This window comes from Daphnia pulex, chromosome 8 (genome assembly GCF_021134715.1).
Source record: "Daphnia pulex isolate KAP4 chromosome 8, ASM2113471v1".
NCBI lineage: Eukaryota > Metazoa > Arthropoda > Branchiopoda > Diplostraca > Daphniidae > Daphnia > Daphnia pulex.
This window is the reverse complement of record NC_060024.1, coordinates 8,573,358-8,586,245: the sequence shown is the minus strand read 5'-3', so window position 1 is coordinate 8,586,245 and position 12,888 is coordinate 8,573,358. Positions and strand designations below refer to the sequence as shown.

At 43.9% G+C, this 12,888-nt stretch overlaps 1 protein-coding gene across 2 annotated transcripts; it reads left to right on the top strand.

The window, feature by feature from the left end:
* The first annotated feature begins 4,708 nt into the window (after positions 1–4,708).
* LOC124200034 (lachesin-like) lies at positions 4,709–12,647 on the top strand. Of its 2 annotated transcripts, none has more exons than XM_046596115.1 (9): positions 4,709–5,309; positions 7,351–7,442; positions 9,037–9,335; positions 10,193–10,304; positions 10,402–10,485; positions 11,517–11,645; positions 11,714–11,833; positions 11,900–12,007; positions 12,107–12,647. In XM_046596115.1, the coding sequence occupies exons 2-9, from the start codon at positions 7,355–7,357 to the stop codon at positions 12,589–12,591; spliced, it is 1,425 nt and encodes a 474-aa protein (XP_046452071.1). In that variant the 5' UTR covers positions 4,709–5,309; positions 7,351–7,354; the 3' UTR covers positions 12,592–12,647. The 2 variants fall into 2 exon arrangements, with proteins under 2 accessions (XP_046452071.1, XP_046452073.1); XM_046596117.1 differs by lacking the exon at positions 4,709–5,309 and adding an exon at positions 6,977–7,284.
* Positions 12,648–12,888: the final 241 nt, after the last annotated feature.

Here is a 12,888-nt window from a genome sequence, read left to right as displayed (position 1 = left end):
TTTCTCTCCACCAAGCCGTTTCACATCTCTCATCCGTTTCCAGCAGCCTCTTCCGCTGTTGTAGCTATATTTCGATACATACAAGGGAGGCATCAAACAAACAACCAAAAGAAATACAGCGCTATCTAGGGAAAATATATTTCTAAAAGTCTGTATTAAATATATACTCTATTTCGCTTCTCATCGCTTTTCACTTAGCAAGAATAAAAAAAAAACTCCACGCTGCTGTGTGCGCGGCTGTCTCTCTGCTGGTTGTGAGGGAGGCTGAAGGAAAGTGACGACCCACAAGTCCTAATGGATTTCCGTTTTTCAGTGCCGCTGGATGGCAAACAGGAAGAAGGCCAAAGAAGAAAAAAAGAGGGAGAAGTTCCAGCGCTTTGCTGAAAAGTCCAGAACTTGATGCCGGCCATACAACAATTGTTCGAGCAGCCAGCGGGAGCTAGAGATATGCTGAGGAAAAGAGACAGATGAAGAGAAAAGAGCTTAAGGGACGATGACTTTAATGTGATTACATCCGATGATGCTGTGCCGCCACTGGATGGTCATCGATCCATCACATCTGTCTCGACATGCGTAATTGCGTTACATGTTCATCTTTTTTTTTCGGGCTCCTCTCTCACTCACTCGGATGTACATATATCTCTCTACAAGCTACTTGGAAAGAAATAGACTTTCTTTTATTGAATAACTTTCCACTATTATACAGACAACCGCTTCCGCGCATATTTTCTTCGTCAAGTGCACAAGTGACGAAATCAATTTTCTATTCACTCCAAAAAACATCCGGACGAAATCTGACTGCTGATTATCCGCTCAAATGGAATGGAAAAATAAAAATCCTTTGCAAGATTATACAACATCCTGGGTATATCATCTTGATCTAATAGTTGTAAAGAACAAATAAATCTACCACTGGATTGGTATGTAGCAGTTCATTCTATGTCTCAAAGAAAGATCGAGATCGACATTATGTTGTAGTATTTCGTACAAGGAATAGAGAAAGCAGCAGTCCCATACACTATAGCTAGTATCTTGTCATATAGTTGCTCCCGCGGGACTCAATGGTCTACGCAGTATATAGTATAGTACGTACACACACATACTGGCCTATATAGTCTGTACAATGTATCGCTTCGTCTGTGCGTCCAATCACTGAATAGGCGTGGGCTTCGGCTGCACGTCGAAGCCGAGAGAGCGCGACTTGTAGAATAAGACTGGAAGAGGTCAGAGACTTCATCTGTACAATCTGGGAGACATATTATATAACTACAGCAGCCGAGTCGTCTTCTTCAGACTTTCGATTTTGTCCAAATAGATTCTCTCTCTGCGTTCTCTTCTAGATATATCAATTTCGTAGTTGCTGATTCCTTTTCGTCTTCCCATCAGCGAGAAAGAAAAGAAAAGAGACAAAAAGGACATCGAAACTTGTATGGACTATGGAGGTCCATTCTTTTTGTTATATATAGTATAGACTGAACTGCGCAACAGACCCGGGCTATTTTGTGCAGGTCTGCTGCTCTTGAAAAGGATGCGGAGGAATGAACAACAAACTTAACTTTGGCTCCCAGGGCGATCCCGGTGGAATCGAGTAAAGGTCGCAGACATATACGTAGACGCCACAACGGAACCAATTCCAATTGAAAAATAAAATAACGGAGAAGAAATGTCCAGATCTTGATTTCAAGGATGATATCCGTTTCGTTTTCTCTCTATCTCGACGTGTTTCTTTATCAAACAGCACGCAGGATTCAAGGAATGAAAGTTGAATAGTTGAATAAAAAATCGGCCGAGGAAAATCATAAAGTCCGTTGAATGAATGGATGGATGATAGAAAAAAAAGGTCACAACCAAAAAATAAAGCGCTTGACTTCAAAACTCGTCTCTCCTCTCCGGAATAGGTATGTATAGTTTACCACTTGGATTATTTATCAGGCGAAACGAGTGCTGCCCCTCGTGTGTTGATTCGGTAAGGTCGTCGTCACTGGATCTCGTCTCTTCCTGTGTTCTCGTTCTGTATAGAAATGCCATCCGTATAGTGGCCGCGTACACTTTTATACAAGACAATAGAAAACATTTGCCGAAGCGGGCTCCAAAAAGAAGCGTGGCTTAAAGCCTTCAACACATGAAAGTCACTTCTTTTTTTCTTTTCTTTCTTTTATACAAGTATAAGGAAGAGACACACACAGCGGATTAGACCGGGCGCTGAACGACAGAGATGGTATGAATTATCAAAAAGAGCTAGGACCTTGTGTACAGGAACTATCGGGTTTTGACATAGATCTAAGCTGATGGCGGCAGCAACGGTTGGTGTAAGTATCTACACCGGAATTGTGTCTGTGTGTGAGCGATGATGAAAAGAAAAAGGCAAACCCAAAGAAAAAGAAAAGAAAAAAGCAAAATAAAAAAGAGTTTGTCCATCTTCTTCTTTCTTGCCGTAGTCTCTCCCTCTTGCGCCGCGGTAATACCATCAGACGCTTGACTCGATCCCCCCAGCGCGCACCACTGTGTCCACAAACATATATCCCTCTCTCTCTTTATATATATAAGTCGATGAGGCAGAAAGAAAAAAAAAAAAAGAAAAAGAAAAAAAAGAGGAAGATGATGATGATGATGATGAAGAAAAAACGAATCGATTTTCAAAACGCTCCGTGTGTATAGAACTAGCGGATCAAAAGCGGAACGCTGTGGGACGATAGATAGATGCGATTTCTTCTCAAAAAAAAAAAAAGTAATAGAGGCCGAGGTTTGTGTTTTCTCTTCTTTCTTTCTTTCTTTCTTCTCTTGATATAGCTCCAGGGATGTGGACCTCTTGGCTTCTTTTCTTCGCTTCAAAGTCGAAACTCTTTTGGTCTCCCTCCTTTTTTTTATTTTTTTCTCTTCTCGTCTCTTTGGTCGGTCGGTCGGTCGGCCACGTTATACATCATCACTGCTGAGCAAAGATACTCAACGACGAGTGCAGATTGAGGGTAGATATATAGAAGATAGATATATAGTCTACTAGGCCTGCTGGGCGCTATTATTGAAGACTTTTTCCCCTTGTGTGTGTGTTAAGGCAACAAGAAAAACGCCGTCATCCTCAGCATCGCCGACGACGACGACGGCGGATGGCAAACACAATGAAAAAGGCCGTGTGTGTGTGTGTTTCCCTTTCGCGCTTGATTGAATTCGGAGACAAATGTGATGCTATAACATTTTCAATGTGGACGAGGAAACGAGGAGATAATACGCTGCATCAAATGTACATATATGTACATGTCTGATAAGAGGATGAAAAATAAAAAGAAGAACAAAAAACCCAAAATAGCTCAGCAGAGAAAAAAATCTGTTGCCTTTTTATAAATGTCACAACCCGGGCGCGGCCGACCATGTCTATAGGCTACACAGGCTCTATACACACACACAGCAATATCATGGGCATGATTGAATCGGAATCAAAAAGACGGATAGCTCCTCAAAAAAAAAATAAAATAAAAGCTGCGGAATATAAACGGACCAGACCGGCGTGGTTCAGGATCATTTCTTTTTTTTTACAACCAAACCGAGGCCTTGAACATTGTTCTCATTTTACTTTTTTTTCACACCATGATTAGATTATTATCAATTTCAAGAGAGAAATAAAATCAACTTTTTTTAAAACACAAAATGTTCAAAGAAGAAAGTTTTTTGGACGGTTTTGACGACACACTCTAATATTTTCATCCGTCAAAAGCGAAGAAGTATACATCCATATCCAGCAAGGACGAGAGTCTAAAAAAATATCCCTGGACATGAAGAATCAAAATATACTCTATAATATAGCCCAGCAAAAAGAGAAGCAGACGACCGAATTCCCAGTTGCTCATCTTTCAAAAAGCCAAGCAAGTCTTTGCTTGTTTTACTGTCTGGAACTTTTTTTCCTTTTTTTTACTGAATAAACAGCCCACTCTTTTTTTGTTTGTTTGTTTCTGTTCCGTAAATTTCATTTCATGGCGATTGCGCGAATCACTTACAGTCGGATTGAATTTGAATCGAGTTAAGCGGTTCTTTATTTCCCCCTTTTTCTTTTTTTCTTATTTCTCTCTGCTGGTTCTCTGCCGCGGTTCTCCTATCCTCCCATTGCTCGCCCCGACATCTGCAACATAACCCTTGTGGAACATGTCCGAGAAGTACATATAGAAAACAAAGGGCACCCTAGAGAGAGCAAAGAAATCCATTCAATTGGCCGTTCAAGGAGCCGACGAACCCGACGACGTTTATTCTTTCAAAAAAACAAAAAATAAAGGAAAGAAATAAATAAGACGAAAAACGACAAAACAAGACTTTTTATTATTGAGCTAGAAACATTAAATAGGGCGGAGGCCGGCATATTTTCGCAAGTGATTCGATTCTTCTTTTTTTAACTATTCTTCTTCTTTCCTTTTTTCGACACCAACGGGGGTGCGCGCAACTTCTGCCTCTGATAATATAATAGAGATCCGTAACAGATTGATGGTTGCGCCGTCGCTTTGCAACAGACCTCTCCGTGTGTGATAGGGGCAGCAAGTTTAGAGTTGAAAAGAGGCGGAGAATAGACGAGAGCGGGATATATATCTATAGGAATATCGGGCGCATAACACACAGAGCCAGCAGCAGCGCAGCGCAAGCAAAAAAAGAAAAAAAGAAAAGTGAGAGAAGAAGCTGGGCGGGGGAGTTGCTGCCGGGAAATGTTTTCTTGTGTGTGTGTGTGCGTCTGAGTATTTTCGCTCCTCGCTCGTTCGGCAGTCCCGAGGACGTTGGGCAACTATACCACCACCAGAGTTCAGCAGCAAGGAGCGTGGCCTATAAGCTGACGGGTCGGACTAGTTGGTCGCCTTATTCGTTGTCGAGGCAACGGACGTCTTGGATCACGCTCGCTCCCTCTCCTCCCAATCTCTCTCTCTTTCTCTTTCCAAAGAAGAAACGATCGGGACGCACGAAAACATCATCATCGTCTTTCCACAAATCTCCAGAAGCGGGAGGCTGCCGCATCAACAACTCGTACAATACTACTACTCTCGGCCATCGTTTATAGTTATTTTTCCCCACCGTGACTTGATTGATCGTCCATTACGCGGCTGTGACGATGATGAGCGTTCATCCATAGACTATACGGTCTATGCCCCCTCAGTGTTGGTGCGACGGAATTCCGCAAAGGTCCCTATACTCTGGAACAAACAGCGCGCCGCATTATTAACTATACCGGACGGCGAGTGCTGTGCTGCTGCTCACTCAAGACCAGGAGGAAAAATCAGGCGATCCGCAGCCGCTATCGTCCGCCGAAATTCACACAAGAGCAACGCACGACAAACAAGGTAATACAGCAGTCGCAGAGTATTAGAACTCATAAATCTTGAAATCGATCCCCCACATCATATCTAAATTCATTCATTACTGTCGCCGGCCGGCCGCCACTGCCGCCCGCCGCGGATGCACCCGCGAATCGAGTCATAATATTGACGGACGTCAGCTGCTGTTGTTGTTTGTTTGAATATTGCAATATCGGTCGCCATATACCATCCCGCTATTCTGCACGCCGATCGAGAGACGAGATTCCATCGGCCAACTGATGTCTCATAACACCGGTCGCCATTTGAACCGATGCATTAGGAATGACTGGCACGTCTCGTCACCCATCGCTTGCTGGGAATAAGCCAGCAAAGCAGCTATATAGCAAAACGCCCGGCAGAGAGAGAGAATCGGGAATCGTTGAAGCAGCAGGAATGTCAATCAGTCGTGCTGCTGCTAAATCCGCGCGCCACCCGCGTTATGATTGCAATTGATAATATGCGAGTCTATGCGCAGTCATTTACAGTTGGCTTGTCCATTCCCGCATATCTGTGCGCGCACAATCCTAAATATATATCAAAGCAGAATAGCGGATAGAGAGAGTCGTGAACGTTGTCAACGCTGGCGACATTGAAAAACTGGGAGGGGGGGGCTCCTTTTTTTTTCGTTCGTGTTCAACTGGAGGGAAGGGAGGGATATAGAGGGGACTCTATGGGTCATTCAGCGTCACAAGCTGTCAGCATCAGCCAAGAGCGAACTAAATAAATGGAGAAGAATTTTCTTTTGGAATATAAGGATCGTCTGGGGGGGTGGATGGAAGCGCGGCTATATTACAGCAATAGAGAGATATGGGGGCCAGCAGGCAGGGCGTATCATATCATATCTGCGTGTTCAGAAATGCATGGAGATGCTTAGCATGGAACATATCCATCCAGGACACATCGCGGGGGGAAAAGCATCAAGACTCAGACACCAGCAGCAGCAGCAGCATCAGGAGAGATAGAAGACGAAGGGGGAGATGAGAGAAAACTATCACACTAATGATTCACACAGCCGTGCAGTCGTTACTCATGGCATAGCTCAACTGTCATCTCTCTCAGTTATTTCCTTCTTCTTTCTTTTCTCTTTTCTTCTTTTCCCTATTTTCCCAATAAGTCCTAATACTTAGATCTATCCATCCCACTGCAGTACGTATACATCTAGTATTATATACTCGGAGGAGCGCCAGTTGCAGCAGTCCAAACAGCACGTACAGATCACCAGGGTCAGCACGGTTCAGTTGGTTCACCGATTGACCGACAGTATTTCAATATATTCCTCTCTCTATTTCTCTATTTCCTTGTCTGTCTCTCTCCGCTGGCCAGCAGCTTTGTATGTGTGCACAGTTGACTGTAGACACGTAAACGTGGAATATTCATCAGAGCGCGATGATCAACGTCAACACGCAACTTTCCAGTCAAACCTATATCAAACAGATCTGGCGCATCTCGGTGCTGCAATAGCAATGAGTCGTCGTCGTCGTCGTCGGTGGGGGGGTCGGGTGGGTGAGCGAGAGGCGACGGAGATAAACAGACGAGAGAGAGAAAGCGCGAATGAAAAGAGAAGAGGAGAATAAGAAAGAGATGAGCAGCCAACAGAAGAGAAGAGCTAGAGAGTCGCATAGCAAGAGTTTGGAAGCGAATAGCTCGTTGCTGAGAGAGTGAAATGCTTCTCTGTGGTGGCGGTCGCTTGTTGGTGACAATAGCCCTCTCGACGCTCATCGAGAGCGGATGTCCTTTTAGCCACCGCGCCACTAAAGAAGACGAGGGCTCAATCGTCCGCTCTCTCTCTCTCTCTCTCAGCCAGCGGATATTACTCTTGTACATACATAATAGCGCTCATCCAAAAGTTGCTGAAGATTGCCGAGTTCTTCAATAGTGTGACACATATCTATAACCGAGCTCAAACAACCTGACTGCAAACAAACAACATATACCGACTACTGGCTACTACTTCTACTATGTACTGTATCCTTTTTTCTTGTTCTGCTTCCTCTTTGACTGTCTGTTTACCGGATAACCGACGCAGAAACATGATGAGGATGGATTGGAGCGCATCTTTCACCTCTAGATGGACCTTGCCCTTCATTCTCTTACCGTGGCTCTTCATCTCCATGGCAGGTAAATATATTTCAACTATCCCTCAAGAGATTATAGATGATGTAACATATAGATAGAGCGGTGGCTGTCGAAGTAGTATTTACGCGGCAAATTCAAACGGTGCGGGAAATTGATAGAAAATTCCTTGAAAAATATTTGAACGACGGGGTGGAAAAAAGGCATGGGGCGGAGGGGGAGGGAGTGCGCTGGCGGGTGGAAGATTGCGGGAGATAGACGGGAGGCAAATGAAGTAGATAGCAGCATATAATATAGCCCTCCAATATTGCGCTGTGTGCACTCAATCTGATGAGTCGCGTCGCGACTTGTTTTTCCAACTCCAACTTGTTCGGCTCCCGAGCTAGACTGCAGGATACTGCCGCCCGCCTGCCCGCCCGCTGCCGCTATTCAATTAAAACATTAGCGAGTGGGGTGGAAGCGGAACTCGATGCTGGATGTACTCGAGCGGATGATGCTGCCGGGGGAGGGGTGAAAAAAAAGAGAGAATAGTCATAGGGTGGCGCGGCGTATTGTTGTGGCAAGAAAAGGGAAAGAAAAAGAACCCGGAATAGTATATCCTCCGTTTTTTTTCCATCTTTCGAGCGGATGATGTGAAACCACGCGGAATGCTTTACAGCGCGGGTGACATGCTATAGATACAGTTTATACATACAAACATATTACAAATAGAGCCAACAGAGTGGAGAGACAGAAAAGGGCGAGAAGAGCGCACAAAGCGAGGATTGCTGTGTCCTCGCGTGAATTGCCGAAGAATTTCGTCGATTTTCTCAATTGAAACGATCGAAAATTTGAGAGAGCTTTAAAAAGTTCCACTCAACTTGACTTTATCTAAGTGAATCTCATGCATTTAAATCATAATATTTGATGTTGAGCTCGATAAATATACTAGCCATGTGGACTATTTATCTCCTGCTGAGTGAAGAAATCAAGAAAGTTAGAATTCTCACGGGGCAGTCGATTATTTGGATGCGAGATAGAAGTTGAATCTCGCGGCCATCAGATAAACTGATGATATGCGTGAAAACCAATGATTTCACAACGAGCAATCGTGCTGACTCTCGACCGATAACTTTTTCCCGACATTTGAAGGTTATTCTCGTCCCCCCAACAGCGAATCAATTGTGTATAGCTCCGTAATGCTGCTGAAAGTTGGATGTTCAGTGAACGAATTCGGCGTTCAATATTACAAATCCGATGTTTTATTCATTCAATAACCCGCAATCACATAAATATCTAATAGTCTACGTCAAGAAATAAATTCTAAAAGTAGGGTGATTACCAGGCTCGTGTGATTCCCGCACTACCCACATCATCGATTCTTACATATCTATAATATATAGTTCCGGCCCCCAAATCATTGGGTTAATTACGTATACAAATTCTAAAAGAAGCTCATAAATTTTTCATCCGCTTTACATTTTGAATAAAGTCAAAGTATATCTGTAAAATTGTATTGATGGAACTAAAACTCTTGGCCAACATTTTGTCTTGTTCCGCTGTGTCCATCAGTTCTAATTTTTACTTTGTTTTTTGTTTGTTGTGTTTTTGGTATTGTATTCTGACTGACTGTCTTGCTGTCGACTTCAAATGTCAACAGAGACGGAGAGCCGTTATTTGCCGGAATTTGAGCGGCCTCTACCCAACCAAACTGTGACGCTGGGCGCCGAGGCCGTCCTGTCGTGTCACGTCGCCCATCTCGGCGGCTACAAAGTCGGCTGGATCAAGTCGGACTCGAAAGCCATTCAAGCCATCCACACGCACGTCATCACGCACAATACCAGGGTGTCGGTGCGCCACTTTGGCCACTCTGTCTGGCAGCTGGTCATCACCGACGTCCAGCGCGAAGACGAAGGACTATTCATGTGCCAAATCAACACGGACCCCATGAAAAGTCAGGTATATATAAGTATATTTATGCAATAGTTTCATCTTTTTATAAACTGGCGATAATATATGCTCAGCACTGCTGGGCTACTTTGGTTCTTTTGGGCTGCTGGAAAAAAACCGCTTCTTATTAGTTCATATCCCTCCAAAGTTCTCCCCTCTATTTGGCCTTTGCCATTTCTGGACTTCTAAACGTATATCGCCTTGATTCCATCATTTCATCAAAGCGCTTTGAATCATGATTAAGGCAACCGGATGTCACGCTGATTGGAACAAAGTGCTTCCTGCCCCACGAACTCTGCGGCGCCCTAGATGTTCGTCTCCCTTATGTATTTGGCTGCGCTATACTGGCTGGGCTGGGCTACTGGCTGGTTGGCTCTATATTGCTGCCTGTGGACCATCATTATGTATATAGCCATCAGTAAATGAGATGATCCGCACAGGCAGTATACACCACCACAGCAGCAGCAGCAGCCAGTCGAGCGCGCGCGCGGCGATTCCCCGAGATTTAACTGCATAATTGAATGATGTGATTTGCGCGCGCTTTTCATTTCCATCTATAGCCTACACATCCATCTCTAGATATGTCACAAGGCTACTGAAGCAGTCTACTTTCTGTTAGAGATGCGTCCTTCCTATGTAATATAGTCAGTTCTTAGTTGATGGTTGCTAGGGAACTCTCAGCTTCTGTCTAAACTATATACTTCCAAGTTTCAACTGTATAATTGAATAGCGCGGGCGACCCGTGGCCGTAGTACTATATAGCCGCCACGACCAGGACTAACCGAAAAAGCTTGCTCCCTTCATTGGCTTGATTGAACTAGAACCTGAATTGCTCATACGTTTCTTTTCTTTCTTTTTTTCATTAGGTTGCCTACCTGAGAGTGGTTGTTCCGCCAGAAATAGAACCCACTGACAGTGGAACTAACGACGTCATGACTTCCGAAGGCAGTTCCATCAAACTGGGCTGCAAGGCCAAAGGTGAAATACTGAAATTTACTATTCATATGTAGTACGACTAAACAATTCAAGCGTCACCATCTTAACGTATTATTTATTCGTCGTCCTCTTGATCCAGGTGATCCGACACCTGTAGTTCGTTGGCACCGCGAAGACGGAGAGGACATTACTATGCGGACCGTCAATGGGGAACGACTCCGATGTAATTCTAATTCTTCATTTTTACATTTTTAAATTCTGCTTTAAATTATTATTCCTTCTGATTATTTTTCTAAACGTTCCCACTCTATCTTGATCTCTCTGAGTCTCCTTGTTCAACGCTAGAGGTCTCCTGCTTCTGGGAAATGTGTCCGCGGTACTTTTTGGCCGAAATTGACTCGCGCGCACAATCCGATAAGGCCCGATTATTATTTCATTTCGACTGAATCGGAAGCAGATGCGACTGGTCAGAGTCGAAAATTATTCAGCTACCGAACAGCAGAAATTGAATCGATTGACACGCTATAGACGTTCCAGAGTCGAGACAGCATGCAACTGCACAAAACAATTCCATCGCGGCCGCGCGCGACTATTGTGATTGCATCGCCTGTCATTATCTCCGATAGAATGAGTAAACATCCCCTCCCCTCGAGGGCTTTTCTGCGATAGAGATCTAAACAACAAAACCCGGGCTGAGCCAACTCGATTTGATGAGGCGCTAATAATAGATTCTCTTTTTGGGTAAATTTCTTATTTTCTCTTTCAGCAGTGGATCTCTGCTCATCCACCCATTCATGTATTAAAAAGAAAAAGAAAGAAAAAGCCAAACAAAAGCCAGCGAAAGAACGAGAGAAGGGGAAACAAAAGAAAACGGAACAAAAGTCTGGACAAACAGTATAGTAGCTTATATATCAGCCACCATTTCAATCAGAGACACTAGAACGAAATTAAAATCAAACTTTTTTTTGTTTCTCTGTTTGCCTGTCAACAAGTATTGTTCTCGAATAAGAAAATTAGCCAGCCAGCCCCAATATGAAAATTGAAATTAGTAGGCATATAGTTGTTCAAACAAAAAAACAGTCGAGATTTTCCTATCTAGCTATTAGCCCATCGATTTTCCTTTTTCTTTCTCTCAAATAAAAAAAGGACTTGATGAGATGAACCAATTACTTTCGAATTGTGTCAATATTTGAAAGAAGAAATGTTATACTAATTCGCAAAGTAAAATGTTTATTTTTAAATTGAATTCGACAGTTGCAACTTACGAGGGTGAGACGTTATCGTTGATTAGAATCAGTCGGCTCGACATGGGCATCTACGTCTGCATGGCGTCCAATGGCATTCCACCAGCCGCTTCACGGCGAATCGCCGTCAACATCAACTGTACGTATTTTTTTTTCAATTTTAAAAAACTTGAATTTAAAATTATACTAAATAAATTGTCGCCACAGTCAATCCGGTAATCAACGTCCCCAATCAGCTGATCTGGTCGACGCAGGGCAATAATTTCACCATGGAGTGCAACGTCGAGGCGTTCCCGCGCTCAGTAAACTACTGGATTAGAGGAGACGGTACGTTCAGGAGATCATTTTAATCATTTTTGCTGTCCAATTTCTATTATGGATTTCGTTATGCAGGTGAATTAATCATCTCTGGCAGTAAATTCGGCGTGTCTGAAGTGCGGGACTCGATTTTTGCTTCCCGGATGGCTCTGACTGTCCACTCTTTCGAAAAATCTGATATCGGTATTATTATCATCCCTGTGCCAACGAGATTTTTAATAACATTCCACCAAACACTTATCCGTTTTTTGTTTTATTATTACTATTCCAATGAACCCGTAGGCAAGTACCGGTGCATTGCAAAGAATTCGCTGGGCGAAGTGGAAGGTCGCATTCACGTCTACGAAAGTAACTCTTGGCCGGCTGCCCGGGCAACGACGAAACGATCAATCGACTACGCCGAAGATCTGGAAGAGACTAATAACGGGCTGGATCATAACCACCACCAGCGGCAGCAGCAGCAGCAGAGGCGACAGCAGCAGCAGCAGGACAATGAAGTGGACGAGCTCTTGGAAGGAGATGACGAGGAAGAGCATCAGCAGCAGCAGCAGCAGCAAGGTGACAGCTTGTCGGCGGTGCCGGCAGGTCGCGACACTTTGCACTACCAGTTGACAACGACGGAGAAGAGCGCTTGGCGGAGTGGCCACCGCAACGGATCCCCCGGATCTCTCCACTTTCTTCCGCTACTTTCGCCGACTTCATTCGTCTGTGTCCTCAGCCTCGTTCTGTCTTTGCCCCACTTCATTCCATTCTGCCGTTACATTTAAATCGTGATTATTCATCAATATTTATTATGATATAAATATAATCCATTTGTCCACCATCTATCGCTTATATACTTCGCCGTTTATTCAAGTGTATACATCGCAAGCGTCTTTCGTTTTTGAATAGCGCAGCTCGCGATCTGCTGACTGTAATCATCTTCCGGGAGTCGTTGGGATGAAACACGTCGCCTGCGCTCTAATTTTCCTAGATAGGTATAGAAAGTCTAAGTTTTCTTCCGGGCTATTTTTACTTATTCCTATATTATATCTATACATTTGATGACGATGAACTTTTAGACG

Coding starts and splice junctions, on each gene's coding strand:
- LOC124200034 (XM_046596115.1), top strand. CDS start 7,355: ATGATGAGGATGGATTGGAGCGCATCTTTCACCTCTAGATGGACCTTG. Junction 11,646..11,713: donor AATCGCCGTCAACATCAACT/GTACGTATTTTT, acceptor TTGTCGCCACAG/TCAATCCGGTAATCAACGTC. Junction 11,834..11,899: donor CTACTGGATTAGAGGAGACG/GTACGTTCAGGA, acceptor TTCGTTATGCAG/GTGAATTAATCATCTCTGGC.